At 46.5% G+C, this 18,377-nt stretch overlaps 1 protein-coding gene across 1 annotated transcript; it reads right to left on the bottom strand.

Moving 5' to 3' along the window:
- Window positions 1-597: 597 nt before the first annotated feature.
- Window positions 598-13,097, bottom strand: MORN3 (MORN repeat containing 3). Its single transcript, XM_083717697.1, has 6 exons — window positions 12,939-13,097; window positions 11,478-11,633; window positions 8,044-8,201; window positions 6,247-6,406; window positions 3,237-3,421; window positions 598-934 (listed from the first exon to the last, which is right to left on the bottom strand). The coding sequence occupies exons 2-6, from the start codon at window positions 11,620-11,622 to the stop codon at window positions 839-841; spliced, it is 744 nt and encodes a 247-aa protein (XP_083573823.1). The 5' UTR covers window positions 11,623-11,633; window positions 12,939-13,097; the 3' UTR covers window positions 598-838.
- Between the last annotated feature and the right edge of the window lie 5,280 nt (window positions 13,098-18,377).

Genomic DNA, 18,377 nt, shown 5'->3' with positions numbered 1-18,377 from the left:
TTTGCTTCTAATGAAGATACATCATTGGCTTCCAAATATTTCTCTCTCTTATTCCTTCTTCCTTTTCTGTGAAGGTTTCCTTACTTGGAGAAGGGAGAACGTGATACTATGAATATCTTTGTTCAAAATGTGTATTTTAGAGAGTCTTGAAATAAGAAGCCATCATGATGGAGAGAATCTATCAGGGACTCTTTTAGACTCCTTGACAACACAATTTGTGCCTTTTGTGGCTGTCACTCTCTTTGCCACCCCCACCCCACCCCCCTGCTGTGGTGGGTTCCAGGCTACAGTGTCAATCATATTTATCCCCCGTTTCAAAGTCTCTCCTTGATGGTACAAAAAGGTGGTTCAAAATAGACAGAAGCTTTTCTGAATTCAGGAAGAGGGGAAAGTGCAGTCATCACCCCAAATCTTCCCTTTGCTTTGTATCCCCAGCTTGTGCCAGAGCGTCACTCAGGAAGGAATTACAGACCCTCCTTCCTTGGAGGTGTTCAAGCCCCTCTCCACCCCTCAGCACCTGCCATCTGAGGTGTGTGCCACTAACATCTGGGAGGTGCAAAGGGCAAGTCGCTGCTTCAAGAACCCAGGGTAAGCAACTTGCAAAGAAATGTGCGGTATCTTGTATTTTTGAACTCACATTGTCTCTACCATGTCGCTCTTCCCTCTGTGTTGCTGCAGCTGCTAAACTAGTGAGCAAAGGGGCTCTTGGATAACCAGGAACAGTGAAGGGATCGCAATGGGAATACTTGGGAATCTCTTGGGAAAAAACTCTTTCTACATTGCTGCTCAGCCTTCAACGGGAAGGAACCCCAGCTTTGGAGGGCAGGATTGTCAGCTGTCATCGTTCCTTCTGAGGCTGAGAATTCGCTTCTTCAGCATTTTCTAGCAACACAATAGCATTTTCCAACACACCCTCTGGGTCCGCTAGTTCAACCTGAAAGAAACATGGGGTTGTTGCAATTTAATACATTGCCAAAAAACAAACAAAAGGAGACAAATCTGCATAAAATTTTCATATGCTAATTTAAATATACAGATGCCAACTTAGAAATAATTAGGTAAAGGGACCCCTGACTGTTAAGTCCAGTCGCGGATGACTCTGGGGTTGTGGCGCTCATCTCACTTCATTGGCTGACGGAGCCGGTGTACAGCTTCTGGGTCATGTGGCCAGCATGACTAAGCTGCTTCTGGCGAACCAGAGCAGCACACAGAAATGCCGTTTACCTTCCTTCCCGACGTGCTTTCGAACTGCTAGGTTGGCAGGAGCTGGAACTGAGCAACAGGAGCTCAGCCCGTCGTGGGGATTTGAACCGCCGACCTTCTGATCAGCAAGCCCTAGGCTTTGTGGTTTAGACCACAGTAAAAAAATAATTACTACTGAAACAAAACAAAACAAATAAAATAAAATAATTAGGCCACAGTAATAAAATAATTACTGCACTCTAAATAGAAATAGCAATGCCTTTCTGCATCGTGGGGAAGGCTGTGGCTGGGAGAGGCAGGCCAGTCTGCTCTCTGATGATGGGACCCTGGGGCTCCATCAGTGGCGTAGCGTGAGGGGTGCAGGGGGGGCCGGCCGCACCGGGCACAACATCTGGGGGTTAGGGTTAGGGTGTGCAAATCCATGGGTTAGGGGGCGCAAATTACTTGCCTTGCCCCGGGTGCTGACAACCCACGCTACGCCACTGGGCTCCATAGTACTTGCTGCCTTTAAACTGGACTCAGACTGAGCAACCCTTCAAATGGAGGATAACTGCAAATACAGGACAGTCCTCTTATTGCTCTTCAAACAGAATGAGGGTGGGAAATGCCAGGGGGAGAAAGAGGGGCTAGTCTATGGAAGCATTGCAAGTCCTCCTGGCCAATACTTGAACTGGCAACATTCCAGCTCCCCACATAGCCTTTTAAGCCCCATTCCAGGGATGGGGAATCAGTTTCAGCCACAAGGCCAGACTGAAAACTGGCCACCTTCTGGGAGCTGAATGGCAATGGTTTGCAGAGCAAAAGCGGGTGTGGCAAAATAGCAATAAAACACCCACCCACACCCACACACCCGGCAAAAGGAGAAACAAATGCACACTCCTCTATTCCCCCACCTCACCCCATTGTTACTAACACAAACACATAAACCACACAGGGTTACAACACGCTCTCCCTGTCTTTCACACACACATATATAGATGGTTACAGGTTTTTCTGGGCATCAGGATGACTCCCGTGGGTCCCATCCATGCCTGTGGGAGGCTAGAATCTATAGCAGGATGCTTGCTGCACTGAACAGCCCAGTTCTTTTGTTAAGGTAATGGCCTTAGTTGCTCACAGCTAAGCATCTTCAAAAAGTGAGTTCTGTTGCCATAGAAACTAATGGATGGGTCTTTCCCCACTTCATTCCTTCATTCATTTACAGCACAAAGTGATTTACATAAGATTTTCACAAAGTGATTTACATAAGATTATTACACAAATACATGGGACGCAGGTGGCGCTGTGGGTAAAACCTCAGCGCCTAGGACTTGCCGATCGTATGGTTGGTGGTTCGAATCCCCACGGCGGGGTGCGCTCCCGCTGCTCGGTCCCAGCGCCTGCCAACCTAGCAGTTCGAAAGCACCTCCGGGTGCAAGTAGATAAATAGGGACCGCTTACCAGTGGGAAGGTAAATGGCGTTTCCGTGTGCGGCTCTGGCTCGCCAGAGCAGCGATGTCACGCTGGCCACATGACCCGGAAGTGTCTCCGGACAGCGCTGGCCCCTGGCCTCTTGAGTCGAGATGGGCGCACAACCCCAGAGTCTGTCAAGACTGGCCCGTACGGGCAGGGGTACCTTTACCTTTACCTTTTATTACACAAATAAGCATCAGATTCTGATCTTTGTTTGTTTTTTTAAAAATCAATAGACTGGAAAAGACAATTAGTTTGTTTAGAAAAAGCTGCCTCTCTGCTCCCTTTGGGTCATCCTGCCCTACCTGCCTGCAGACTCCCATCCACTTTGCTTCTGACCCAACCTACTTTTGGCTCCCACCATCAGCTGACTCTTCCTGTGGGTCCACTGCCCTTCATCATAAAAGCTTCCCCACATGCAGCTATTTGCACTCTCCATGCTTAAGAGGCCAAGGGAGCGGAGGTGGGCAAGTCCTGGGGGAGCTGGAGCAGGTGTTGGCTTGCAGGAAGAGACACTGGAACCCACCCATATGCGCGTTCTGGCCTTTGGGCCTGCGGGGAGCCTGTAACCTAGAGATTACCTTTGGGATGGGATACTGAGTTGGTGCAGGGGCTTCGTCACGGCCAAAATCAATCATGGTTCCGCAGCGGGGAATGTCGGCCACCCAGTAGCCTTCATAAAGTTGCCCCGTGTCCAAGTAGATGAACTTTCCTGGACCGTGTCTCTTCCCGTCCTTCCAGGAGCCTTCATAACGGTTTTCATTTTCTGCAAGCGACACAGAGATTTTTGTGGGATTGATGCTTTTTAAACACACACACACACACACACACACAGAGAGAGAGAGAGAGAGAGAGAGAGAGAGAGAGAGAGAGAGAAGCTGGCTTGTGTTTTCACAAGGCCCTGCAGCATCTCCTAATAAATGGTTCTATCATGGTCTAGTTTGCCCCCACCCCCCACCCCGGTCATTGTGGCTGTAGACTTTGCCCCTGAAGCACTTCGTGGGCTTCCAAATTGAAAATGCACAGAAAAGCTCAAGGTACACGTTGATCTACCCATACATAGTTGTTATCCCTGAGAAACGTAGAAAATAACAGGATATATTTATTCAAAAGTCTTCAAACTTACACAACCCTTTAAAAATTAGTTGATGAAGGTGAATACATCGAAACAGGGCCCTGTCTGCCTGAGTTCTTGGTGTGCTTTTTTCTTGGAAGTAAATACCCCGCTGAAATGGACAGAACGGAACCTGCTTCTGACTCAATGGTCAGGAGGCAACTCAGATTGCAGAGAAGTCCTTTTGCTCACAATATGGCGGAATTCTGGATGCGGCAGTTCTGAGAAGAGACTGGAGAGCAGGAGCTCCCTCCCTCTTTGCTTATTCGGAAAGATTCATATACTGCTCTTTGGTGATGCTTCCAAGACAGTTTATGAAAACATTAAGGGTGGAGAAAGAAAAGCATTTGCCTGGCACTGAAAATATATTCATGTGGGTGCCAGGCAAATTTATGTGGGGAAGGAATTCCATCAATGGGGCAGCACATGTCCGTCGCAAGGGCCCCACCAAGCTGTGCCCTTCACAGTTTGGATGCTGTGACTAACTCTCTTAAATCCTTTTGCAAGAAAGGGAGGAGCCAGCAAAACTGCATGAATCCTACGTTTCAGTTTACCCTTTCTGGGCAAGAAGCCAGTACCAGCTATTTGATCTTGGATGGTTGTCCATCGCGAACCTAACAGAAGGCCCATTTACCCCCTGCCTTGCAAAATTTCCAGCTACAGAGCTGACAATATTAAACCTGCAGGCACAGGAAATTAATAATCTATTAATTAGCTAATTTTAACCTTAGGAAAAATCCAGCCAGTTCATGATCAATTGGGCAATGTCTCTGGAGGACCAATTATTCAATTTGTGGTGGTGGCAGTGGTGATTTAAAATCCATCATATCCTTAACACCCAGAACATCCCAGCAGGTATTAATTTTAACCCCATAATCTTCTTTTCAATGCCTCGCCTCAGTTTTGGACTAGGTGATATTACAACAAGAGCACCTCTGAGCACATGCAAAGTGAATTTGCACCTCTGCTGAGGAAGTGTCACCTTCAGGTAAAGTGATATCAGTTCTGAATCCTCTTGAAATCTGTCAAGTCACAGTCATTACCTGTCCTTTTAGAAACTAAAGACATTTCTAGATAACCACCAAGACTCTAAATCTCACCAATTTCCTGGTGCTGGAAGTTAGATACAAACAGATCCTGGACAGCCGTGTAATTAAGTGTACCTGCCCTCGGCATAACCTGGGCAGGACTAGCAAACTGTTGCTTTAAGAGTTCGTGTAAACATACTGTCAGCTATTAAAACAGCAGTAAATTATGTGATTGCTCAGCATGGCACAATAATAATGTTTAAGGACATTTTAATCCTCCCTTTCCTCTCAGGAGGTCAGTAAAGCATATATGGGTCTGACCCACATTTTACCTGCACAACAACCCTGAGAGACGGGGTTAGGATGAGAAGGAGCAATCGACTCAGAGTTCCCAAGCTACCTTTGTTATGACTTAGTGGTATTTGACCCCAGGTCTTGATGGCTCTAATTAGTCCAGCCTGCTAACCCCAGCACCACATTGGCTCAGCCAAGCACGGCATGCTTTCAAGGCGGTAGCGCAGGGCTTGCAACCTCTGGCCTGGGAGACCAATGCGCCTCTCCAGGCCTTGATCTCTTGCCCTTGGGATTCTCCCCAGGTCTTGCCCCCTCACTGGCCCCAAACCTTTTTGCCTGGCTGGAATACATCCATGAACTCCGGCCTCCCTAGACGGAAGAGCGGTTGAAGAAACTGGCCTACTGTGCAAAGGCAAAAACCTACATTTGTCGCTCTGCCCACTTTGCCCTGTGACCCTCAGGATGCCACCCAAAAGGGAGGTAGTGTGGCTCCCAGACTGGAAAAGTTCTCCCATCAGAGCCTTAGCCAGAATGGCATGGCAAGGAGAGTTTGGGTTTTACGAGTGTCTCCCTGCCACTGACATTTGATCAACACACGTGTGACTGCATATACACAAGGGGACACTTAAACATAAATTTCCCCAGAGCCTGAAGAGGGTGTCAGTGAGGGTGGAGGAAGCCCCAAAGAGAATGGGGGCTCAGCAGGGTTGTGGTTGTTGTTTTTTACACTGATGTGTGGGGTAGCACAGCCATCGCCCCCACTTTTCTGCGCATCCTCCAGGGTGCTCCCAACTTATGTGATTTTTGCCTCTGTGCGCAGGGGCCCTGTTCTTGAAACAACTAAAACCCATTAAGTCTTCAAAAGACTACTGGTGTGAGCTGAGGCAGGGTAAATGGAGATATGTGGCACAGAGAGCAACAAGCCGTTGTGTTGTTGTCATTGCACAGGCCACCTTTTGAGCAGCAGCGGCAGCAGCAGTCTATCTGAGCAAAGAGAGCTGAGAATGTTGGTGGTGACACCATCTGGCCAGCCTTAACGTGCCCCAAGTTCTGTTCTGGGGAGGTGGGAAGGGCTGGGGCCCGTTCTAACCACTGCCCAAAGGCATAGAGGACCAGACCTCTCAAGCATCATGGACGCAGCAGGGAGGTACTTACTCAAGCGGAACATGCCTTGCCCGCTTGGCTTGTCCTCAGACCACTGGCCTTCATAGATGGAGCCGTCCTTGTAGTACATCCGGCCCCAGCCGCTTCTCTTCCCAACGGCCCATTCCCCTTCGTAATACTCCGTATCAGAGTAAAATTTTATTCCATATCCCTAAAATCAAAAGATATTGATGTGGATGATCACAACAGCAAGCTTTCTCTTTAAAATGTTTAACTTTCTTTAAAAAGTCAATACTTGTTGCTGATGCCCATTTGATTTGCTCCCCGCCCCACTTCTGGAAGCAGGACAAATCTGTCAATTTTTGTTTTCTCTCAGCTTCTCATTTCTCCGTGCCAACTTTGTGGTTGTTGTTTTTTTAATGTCCTCATAAAACTCACCTTTTTGTATGCAAGTTTGCCTAACAGACTTTTTTTCCTTGCTATAATGCTGTCTTCACCGATAGACACATCTTTACGCACACAAGTACCGTATTTTTTGCTCTATAAGACTCACTTTTTCCCTCCTAAAAAGTAAGGGGAAATATGTGTGCGTCTTATGGAGCGAATGCAGGCTGCGCAGGTATCCCAGAAGCCAGAACAACAAGAGGGATCGCTGCTTTCACTGCGCAGCGATCCCTCTTGCTGTTCTGGCTTCTGAGATTCAGAATATTTTTTTTCTTGTTTTCCTCCTCTAAAAACTAGGTGCGTCTTGTGGTCTGGTGCATCTTATAGAGCAAAAAATACGGTATATGTGTGTTTGTGGACACTAGTGGGCTGGAGATCTGCACTGCAACCTTAGGGGAAGTGCAGATTTTGAAGGATGCCTGGGTTGCAGTTCAACAAATTGTTTTGGAAAGTGCAAGCTAGCTGGGTTCACCTTTAAATCCGAAATGGTTTGAATTTCTGAGCACCACAATTAAAGGAGGACATTGACAAGATGGAACGTATGCAGAGGAAGTCTCATGAGGAGCGGTTGAAGGAGCTGGGTCTGTTTAGCCTGGAAAAGAGGAGGCTGAGAGGAGATAGGATAGCCTTCTTCACATATCTAAAGGGCTGTCCTGTTCCAGAGGCTAGGACCAAAACCAAAGGCTTCAAGTTACAGGAAAGGAGATTATGATGGTAGAACTTTCTGATGGTAAGAACCATTCAGCAGTGGAATGGGCTCCCTCAGAAGGTGTTGGACTCTCCTTCCTGGGAGGTTTTTCAGCAGAGGTTAGAAGGTCATCTGTCAAGGATGCTTTAGTCAAGATTCTGGCATTGCTGACGGTTGGACCAGATGATCTTGGGAGGCCTTCCATCTTTACAGTTCTATGATTCTATGAATTTCTCCTCCACCCCTACCTTCTGGGCTGAATCCACACCACCTCCCAAAGTGTGAGGACAAAGTATGCAGAGGTATCTGTTCACTCCCCTCATGGCTTGCTCTCTTCCTGTCACTCAAGAGAGGGCAGCAGAATTAAGGAAGCCATGAGGCTCCTGGAATTAAAAGCGGGTGTGCCAACTTAAATAAAATATTGGGGGAGGTTGTTAAGCCGCGCCCCACATAATCCATCACATGATGCAGTGCGCACACACCATTTGAAGCGGGGAGGCAGCAGTGCTTTAAATGTTCACCTCAGAAAAAGGAACAAGTGAATTTCAGCAGGAGTCTATTGTAACAGGAATGCAGAATGCAGCAGCTCAGAGCTTTGGCAATTCCACCTCCCCCCCCCCCCTTATTTCTGATATTAATGCTGATCAGACTCTGGCCCTCAGCTCACTTTTAAAGGCATACATTCGCATCTGCCATTGCAAAAGAGCACGACTTACCCACATTTTGTCATTCTTCCACCAACCCGAGTACACTTTCTTGTAGTCTTTTGTGATGGGATCAGGGAGGCTGTATGTCCCATATCCATCCCGTTTTCCAAATTTCCAGTCTCCGCTGTAGATGGCCCCTGTCCTCTTCCATGTCTGCGTGCCCTTGCCTGGCCATGGGGACAAAAGGCAGGAACTGGTAGCACAGACTTTCTCTCGTGACCAATAAAACTGCCCGTGCATTATGGTTTTAATTTACTTGAGCCAATCGTTTCCAAACTAGATAAATTAATAGTTCTCTAGTTCTGAGAGAAGTGCATGAAGCAAATCCATGGAAGACTCCTGTGAGCCCATATCGCCCAAATACAGAGGAGGTTGTCCTCAGCATCGCTGCATGATATTTATTTATTTATTCATTCGTTCGTTCGTTCATTCATTCATTTCATAAAATTTATATGCCGCTTGATTGTAAAAAGAAAAAGGATTTACAAAGGCACCGCCCTGTACTGTACAGTGGTACCTCGGGTTACAGGCGCTTCAGGTTACAGACTCCGCTAACACGGAAATAGTAACTTGGGTTAAGAACTTTGCTTCAGGATGAGAACAGAAATCGTGCTCCGGTGGTGCAGCAGCAGCGGGAGGCCCCATTAGCTAAAGTGGTGCTTCAGGTTAAGAACAGTTTCAGGTTAAGAAGACCTCCGGAACGAATTAAGTACGTAACCCGAGGTACCACTGTAATGTTCTGGACATAGAAAAGGGTTCACCAGCGCAGTGTCCCAGGGGTGTGATGGTGCCCTTGAGGTCTTCTTCGCCTGACACCGTGGTTCTCAAAGGGAGCAACGCATGGGCACTGGTGTGGCAGGAGAGGGTGGTAAGTGTGGCTGGAAGATTCCAGGACAAGCAAATGAACATTCAAGAATTTCAGTGTCGCATAGTACAGTCAAAACAAAACAATTCCTTCCAGTAGCACCTTAAAGACCAACTAAGTCAGTTCTTGGTATGAGCTTTCGTGTGCATGCACACTTCTTCAGATACACTGAAACAGAAGTTTCCAGACCCTTCTATATAGTGAGAAGGTGGGGAGGGGTATCAGGAGAACACTTCAATCTCCCAGGACATTCTATACAAGATCTCAAAGTAGCTGTTTTACTACAAAGGAATTTCAGAAATAGACTGGAAAGAGAAGCTGCTGAATTGCAACTTATCACCAAACTTAAAACCATGGAGAAACCTGGTCTGAACAAAGACCTTGGATTCTTATCTCATTATACATGACAAAGCCATTTTTCACCTTCTCACCCCTTGCTTTTTCCTGTAAGACCTATTGCAGTCGTTAAGAGTCGTCAACAGGCTCATCACAGCTATCTGCCAATCACCCATTCCCACCACCCTTCTGAGTAATACCCCTCCCCACCTTCTCACTATATAGAAGGGTCTGGAAACTTCTGTTTCAGTGTATCTGAAGAAGTGTGCATGCACACGAAAGCTCATACCAAGAACTGACTTAGTTGGTCTTTAAGGTGCTACTGAAAGGAATTTTTTTGTTTTGACTATGGCAGACCAACACGGCTACCTATCTGCATAGTACAGTATCAACTTGTTATTTTATTTATTTGCAGAATATGGACAGATATCTTTTCAAAACGAGAGCGAGATCAGCAAGTGCTACGGCAAACTTACACCGCTCATTGAGTTTGTGCACATATTTAAGGTATGTATGTAAGAGGCTCGTTTATAATTGTATTTTGGGAATGATTCATGTTTTATATTTTCTGGGTGTCCCGTGATCATTTTATAATGCAGTTGTGCTCTGTGCACTCCTAGCACTGCTAGGAGTTGTTTCTTTTTGTTTTCCATGGTATATCTTATCAATAAAAAGATTGGTGTGGCATGAGTAAATTTTTATTCTGAAAGTGTGGTCCAGAGGGGAAAAAAGAGAGCGCCGCTGCCCTGACACCTGCTAAGCTTTTGAGCCTATCTTGCTGCCCCCTTGGCCTCAAGGTGGTTGAAGGCAGCTTTCTCTCTCTTGAAAAGTTACCTAGTGCTGAAGGAAGAAGTTGGAAGAGCTTCTTTCTTCCACACTTCCTCTTTCCATTCTATGTGCTCTTCAGGGGTCAGATCGATTCTACTGCTCTGTTTACATCTATCCCTTGGGAAAGCGAAGTGTGCGCGCACAAGCGTGTATGTTCCTTTGCCTCTCTGTCAGGAAAGGGGAGTGAGGCAAGCGAGAGGGAAGAGAAGTTGCTTGCGGGGGTGACACCTACAGCACTTGCTCAGAGCTAAAGAGACTGATGACTCCCTGCTAGGTCTCTCAGCAGCTAGGAAAGCTTTTAATGTTTGATGCATTACTGTATTTTAATACAGTGGAACCTCGGGTTAAGTACTTAATTCGTTCCAGAGGTCCGTTCTTAACCTGAAACTGTTCTTAACCTGAAGCACCACTTTAGCTAATGGGGCTGCCTCCTGCTGCTGCTGCGCCACCGGAGCACGATTTCTGTTCTCATCCTGAAGCAAAGTTCTTAACCCAAGGTACTATTTCTGGGTTAGCGGAGTCTGTAACCTGAAGCATATGTAACCCGAGGTACCACTGTATTTTGTTGGAAGCCGCCCAGAGTGGCTGGGGAAGCCCAGCCAGATGGGTGGTGTATAAATAATAAATTATTATTATTATTATTATTCACCATGGCAGTAAATCAGATCCTCTTTTCCATAAGCAATTTACCTGTTGTGAACAGCCGATTGCAGGTGAGGGGGGCTGTTTTCATGCTCTGGCTTTACTCATTTAAAGGTTTATCTCTTTACATCTCTTCTCCCAAGCAGCGGTGGAACAAGCTGATGGTGCGCCTAGGGAGGCTCCTGTGCCCTGTGCCCAGGGCCGGGGCCAGCCGGGGCAGGGCGCTCCGTGGGGCCTCCGAGGGGTCTGCCTGCCTCCTCCCACTCAGCCGCCCTACAGCTGAGGGGGGAGACATTAGGCGGACTGTTTGGGGCAACGCGGAGCCTGCGGGCGCCCAAGCCACCCCGTCGCTCCCAGGAGAGTCGCATGGCTCGGGCACGCTGCAAGGCCCCGCAGTAAGTGCCACCCAGCAGTTTGTCACCCCCTCAGTGGTGACACCCGGGGCTGCCCACCCACACTGCACCCCCTTCCTCCGCCCCTGCTCACAAGGGACCTGCTTGCCTCAACTTGCACTGGAGAGGGAGCCAACCTGAGGCTAGTTTTTACATTTGCGAAATATGGAGGAACAGCCTTGTGCTGTTTTTCTCCCAGCTGCCCTTGCAGCCTCCTGAAATAGTTTGTGTGGATGCTAATTAAGTCCTCTTACATGCAGTCTTACATAAACTGTAGCCTTTTTTATTTGAGGGAATCGCTGGGCCTCTCCAGGCTGCTGTTTTTTTGCCTGGAATATCCTGCAACATATTCTATTATTCTTGCTCTGGATTGTCCTTACCGTGTTTTAGGTTGTCCAGCCACTCGCCAGTGTACCGATCGCCATTGACCGCGTAAACGGTGTGCCTTAATCCGCATTTCTGGGCCTTCCTATCCCATTCATACCAAAGAGGGTCAACTGTCCTGGGATACTTAACAATGGGCATACTTTCCTTGCCTGGAAGGGGACAAATAAAAAACTTAGGGGTATCTGAAATATAATTAGAGAGACAGTTTTCGTAGGCATGGGTACTGCAGGATGACTGACTGACTTTCCTTTTTTACAAGCAGTGTTTTTATCACCTGCGTCATCTGGTTGCTGATCTGAGAGTGGAGCTTCTCATAAATTAAATACCAGGCTAAACAAGCAAAGGTAATAAAAGGGAAAATTAAAGCAACAATAACTGCACAGCAACCAAGTTATAAAAAATGGAATTAAGAAGTCGGACAGTTAGAGCAATGAAGAGAGCGAGCTGATTGACTGCAGGTTCACAGGAAACATATTATTTCCCTGCGTGCGCCCGAGAAATGCTTTAAATCTTGTCAGAAGAAAAGCACCTCTGAGCATGTGCAGAGTTCCCTTCCATCACCCAACATCCATCAGCAGGCACACACATTTAGGACTGGAGGGCAAGGTTTCCAAGGCAGAAAGTATACATTCCAGATAACTTTAAATCTCTCTCTCTCCTTGCAAATTATACTGTCAGAGTAAACTTCTGCTTTATTGTGGAAAATACTAGGTGTGACTATTTTAAGGATACGACGACGTCACACCTGTTTCCTGTGTCACTGCACCCAGGTGGTAATGCATCTGATTTGCATGAAATCTGATTTGCATGAAATGCACCTGATTTGCATGAAATCCCCCTTCCTGAAACTCTGGGGAGTTGCTACTGGTCAGTGTAGACAATCCTGAGGTAGATGCAGGATAAGGGCTGCATCTGAAGGGAAGCAACAAATCACACACACACACACACACACACGCCAAATCAAGGTGCACAGTGTCCAAAGCCATTCAAGTTAAGTTTGCACCCAAGGCAGAAAATCCTACAAGTGCTTCTTCCACTAACAATGTGCTGCCCTTTTGTGAACCGTAAAACCAGCTGCCTGAGGCAGCCTAATGGTAGGGCCGGCTCTGGCTAGATGAGTATAAGGCAGCTTTTAAAGAACCTATTCTGTGCGATAGATTATTGTAGTAATGGAACATGATAGACCTAAACATTATCTCCCTTTACTATGAGTTGGAGCCAAGTCTCTACCCTTTCAGCTTGCTCTGGTAGTTACCGTACTTTCCTTTTCCTATGGATTTGTTTGTTAACTTGCTCTTCAGTAAACAACCTCTTGTTCTGGGGCTACAAAGCAGGTAACCCTGCCATATATTAAATAAGAGCTTAACAATGACCTCGCCCCTACCTCACATGAGCCACCTTGGAAACATATTTCAATTGTGGTATATGCATTTTTCAAACAATAAATGAGTTACCTTAATAGTCCTATTCCTATGGCCAGATAGCAGGTGGAAGTTCACATTGATGTTATTCTCTCGGACAGCCCTGTTGGTCCACTGCCTCTTCCACCTGGGGACCTGTCTCTGTTCCTTGAATCATCCTTTGGCTAAGCTATTTTGCTCAGACTTTATAAGGTCACGGTGACATCACGGGTGACATCAAGGGCAAGGGTGTCCATATTGTGAGGCACCAATTGCCCAGGAGATCTTGCCAATTCAGCCTTTTCCCTCTTGGTCTCTGCTCTGTGTATTTTGTTAGCCAGCGGTGGAACAGGGTGCAAGACTCAGGGGCTGCCAAACCATGAAGTTGTGTGTAGATTTAACAGTTAGAGGCCCCAAAGAAGCTGAACCCTAAAGAACGAGCCTCTTAGCAATTCCTAAGACCAGAAGAGCCCTGCAGCTGAATCAGACCAAAGACTCATTCAGTCCCATCAGGGAAAAAGGCGGGCTAAAAAGAAATATAGAATAATAATAATCTAGCATCTTGTATCCTACAGTAGCCATAAAGATGCCCCTGGAAAGGGCCAGCCCTCTGGGGAGAGCATTCCACAAATGGGGAGCCACCATAGAAAGGTCCATGTTTGGTGTGGACGGGGCCTTACTCTCTAGAACGTGCGCATGGGACTGCAGCATCTGCCACTGGATTACAATGGGCCCACCTAGGCTGCCCCTCCACAGGGCTGGTGATGGTTCAAGCTGCAATAGGGAACTTGTGGCCCTCCAGATGTTGTTTGTCTTCAACTCCCATCAGCATGGCCAACATGGGGATGATGGAAGTTGTAGTCCAACAACATCTGGAGGGCCTCAGGTTCCTCATCCCTGGTTTAAAGGTGAGAATGAAGCTCTGCGTTTGGCACTGCATTTAATCCGCCTGAACCATTGTTCTTCTGGCGTTAAGAAGATGAGCAGGGAGATGGATTACAGATTGTGATCCTCTCCGTCCCCTCACCTGTACACCTGTATCTAATGTCCTCCTCCTCCTTCTCCCCACCTTGATATGCTTCCTCTACTCAAATACTCACCCATGGTTGAATGAATTCAATGCTGGAAACTCTCTATAGAATTATATAGATGAACATCTGCAGAATTTGGCCTGTAATAGAGACAAATGCTTTGTTTTCCCGGTTGCAAAACAAAAACAAAATATAAATGCCAATCAATTTTTAATATATTTTTTTAAACACCCAAGTTGTGATGTGGAATACTGATTCTTATCTATATCAACCTTTGCCAACCTGATGCCCTCCAGATGTTCTGGGTTACAACAGTTGTCCTGGCTGAGGCCGATAGGAAGGCATTAGGTCAAGGAAAGCTGATTGGTAATGTACTTAATTAACTGTGCCACGTGATGCTGAGCTAGTGTGCCCAAAGCATTTTGAATGTGTTTTGGTTCTGCTTCCATTCGCTTGGGCCTCCAGAGCCCAAGGAGGTGCTGTTCCTCCTAGCATCTTATGTCCGTCAGAGAGCAGGCAGCCCACAAACAGGAAGGTGGAAGGCCAGTTTAGTGGCAACTGGCCACCAGAGGTAGACTGTCTCAAAACCTAGATATATAATTGTCATAGCAAATAGGCACTCATCAAGCCATCATCCTCTGGGAACGTATCTGATTCCATTTTAGAGCCAGTGTTGTTAGTAGGCACTGATAGACTTATCTTCCATCAATATAGATTTATTTCACCTCCCACAAATGCACACTGCTGGATTTACATGTAGTTTGTAACTGAATCCCTTCCCAAAGGCACCTGGGGCAATGCCAAGCTCAAAACCTACGTATACTAAAATTCATTCTGATCCTAAATTTTAAGCAAACATGGCCTCATAATCAAATGCCGTCTCATATACACTTTAAAGCAGCCAAACTCCAGATCTGTCTAGCTAAGGGGGCTCCTTGCTCATGGGGTTGGGGGAAAATTCGATTCTATTTAGTTTCACACAACATGCAAACTGAAACACAGATATTGTCGGAAATTCACGCTTCTCTGAATTCTGCAATGCAAAAAATCATGCATAGAAAAATGCACAAACCGGGGCAACTTGAGCATAACCATGCATGTAGCCATAGAAATAACATACAAAGCACACTGTATTAGGGGAAAGAATGGTGCATATTATGGGAAATTCACGCTAAGATGCTGATGAATTTTCTAGAGGATTTTTTTTTAAAAAAAGAACAAGCATTCAGAAACAGATTTGGAAGTGCAGGGAAATGAATTTAAGTTTGGTACAATGAGAAACTGGGTGGGAGAAACCAAAACAGACAGATTTGCCTGTCCCTGCTCACACTCACCCCCCCCAAGTCCTGCAGGAAAAATTCCCACAGAGGTGTCTTCTGGGACCCTTCAAATAGAAGACCAGGTTTCCTCTCTCTTCCCCTTCCATAAAGGTAAAGGTAAAGGTACCCCTGCCCGTGCGGGCCAGTCTTGACAGACTCTGGGGTTGTGCGCCCATCTCACTCAAGAGGCCAGGGGCCAGCGCTGTCCGGAGACACTTCCGGGTCACGTGGCCAGCGTGACATCGCTGCTCTGGCGAGCCAGAGCCGCACACGGAAACGCCGTTTACCTTCCCGCTGGTAAGCGGTCCCTATTTATCTACTTGCACCCGGGGGTGCTTTCGAACTGCTAGGTTGGCAGGCGCTGGGACCGAGCAGCGGGAGCGCACCCCGCCGCAGGGATTCGAACCGCCGACCTTTCGATCGGCAAGTCCTAGGGGCTGAGGTTTTAACCCACAGCGCCACCTGCGTCCCTTCCCCTTCCATAATTTAACGCAATTAAAGACTGACCTCAGATCCACCGCTCTAGGTCTGGACTGTCCTGGGAAACCAGAAGCGCTGCCCAAAAGCAACTGAGGACGGTTGTGGGGTTGGCATTGGAGAGCAGGCTGGTCACATCAGCTTGCAATGTGGCAGAGGTAGCCATGGCAACACGGGCAAGCCTCTGCAGGAGAGAAAGCCCAGAGACGGACTCCGAGGGTGCCCTGCCCTCCTGAGGACTGTCTGATGAATAGAAGTTGGTCAAATCCATCGGAATCTGTTCACAGCGAACTGCCTCTCTTTTGGGGGGCGGCGCAGATGCAGCTAAAGTGTGGGGAGGAGTCAACACAGTGGCCCACTGCCCCACCTCACACTGGAATTTGGCTTTTTTCTTGGGGTTTTTTTTTGGCAGAAATAAGTATATGTTTAGCATCAAGAAACAACTGAATAAAATTTATACTGTATACTACTTGATTCTTGGGGTGCTTAGGAGGTGTCGTTGGGGGGTTGTTGCTGTATTGATATTATTTTTTGTATTTTTATTTTGTATGTTTATTATTATGATGTGGAAATTGTTCAATTTGGTTGTGTACTTTTTGATGCTTTATTTATTGTTTATGTGTTTTGAATTGTGTATTTTTCCCCATGTTGTAAGTCACCTTGAGCATGGTTTTAACTGTGGAAGGAAGCATAAAAATAAAATGATGTATGTATGTATGTATGTATGTATGTATGTTTGTTGACTGTAGCAAAGCCACTAAGCAATTTACAATAAATATTAAAACTATCATTAAAAACAGTTAAAAACAATTTAAATCATTTTAGAAACAATATCAGCAACAAGCTAAAAAGTGGTTATAACATGTCAGCATTTATTATTTTATGTTATTTAACAAAATTTATAAATAACATACATACATACATACATACATACATACATACATTATCCATTTACACACACATGCACACTCAAAATAATAAACTGCTTATTTTATATTGTTGCAGTTTTGGGGGGAGAGGTGTGTCAGTCTGCATAATGCCTCTGAGTCCAAGGTACAAGACCAAGCTCGCCAAACCAGTGCCGTTATCTAGGGAATTGTAAAACAATTAGCCAGCCACATAAGGGCCATGATTGGCATAACCAAAGAAGTTGCTTGATGCCACGGGGCAAATGGGTGGGCCCTTCCCCATCCCTGGCTGGTAGTTAGGAATACAAGAGCTAGAGTTGTGGTGTGTGATGTGAGCAGCAAGAAAGCAGTCTGCAAAGCTGGACACAGACCCATGCTTGATTTCTGCTGAAATCTAAGACTGCCTAAGGTAGAAGTGACACCTTTTGGAGTGTTAATGCTGTGAGCCCCTCATTCTTGGCTCAGTTGTGTGTGTGTACGTGCACGCACATACATACATACATACATAAAAAGGTCAAGGTAAAGGACCCCTGACAGTTAAGTCCAGTCGCAAACAACTCTGGGGTTGCAGCACTCATCTCGCATTACAGGCCGAAGGAGTAGACGTTTGTCCGCAGACAGTTTTTCTGGGTCATGTGGCCAGAATAACTGAGCCTTTTCTGGCACAACGGAACACCAAAACCAGAGCAGCACACAGAAACGCCGTTTTACCTTCCCGCCAGAGTGGTACCTATTTATCTATTTGCACTTTCGAACTGCTAGGTTGGCAGGAGTTGGGACCAAGCAACGGGAGCTCACCCCATCGCGGTGATTCGAACCGCCGATCTTCTGATCGGCAAGCCCAAGAGGCTCAGTCGTTTAGAACACAGCACCACCTGCATCCCTATACACACACACACACACACACACACACACACACACAATATTACCCTAAAGACACCACAATCTCTGCTGACTTTCAGTCCCAGGAAACCAGGCTCTTGGCAAGCACCTGGAACCCCTGGAATATCTCACCACTAGGAGATTGGGTTGGTGTGCAACACTGGTGTTAGAAGTGGGATTCACGTTTCCTGCAGGAGGACCTCTGAGTGTTGTGTGTCTGAAATGAAATGGAGGGAGGAATAGCAATAGCAAACAGGTGGAGTTCATGATGGAAAAACAGAGCCAGTGATTTGACAAAATAGAACAGCGGTTTGATGAGGAAATGCAGCAGCAGAGCCAGCAGTTTAATGGAACAGCTGCAAACAGAGATGGCAAAAAACATATTTGGAGCAAAAACGTGACTCCATGCAAGGTAAGAACCCTGCCTGGTCAGATACTACTGGAAAGGGTTGAAAGTGACCCATACCTGCTAACTTCCAGGTGTCTGAATAAAACTGTTTTATTCCAGGAAGCTTTTCTGGGATATACAGTATCTAGCCTCATATAATCAACATGCTTAAATCTAATTAAAGTTGAATGGGTTAAGGCCACAGAGTAAGCTGTCCTGCCAGGCTTAGCTAGGTGACATACCCTCACCTTGGGAGGAAGGGTTACCAAACCCTTCGTTCTTTTTCTCTTTCCACCAGGTGAACCAACCAGTAAGAATGTCTGGGCTGGTTGCTCCAAGCCCAGACCACATGGCGTTAGCAAGCCGTCTTGTTTCTATGCAAATAATTTAGAAACATTTAGAAACCAATTCTGAAATTAAGTTGCACCACCTGTCTTTTATTGCTTCTGTATGGAAAAGGACATGAATATGATATTTGAGGAGTTTGT

Source organism: Podarcis gaigeae (assembly GCF_964106915.1).
Source record: "Podarcis gaigeae genome assembly, chromosome: 16".
Taxonomy (NCBI): Eukaryota; Metazoa; Chordata; class Lepidosauria; order Squamata; family Lacertidae; genus Podarcis; species Podarcis gaigeae.
Note: the sequence above shows the minus strand (reverse complement) of the source record. Positions and strands in the feature narration are given on the sequence as shown.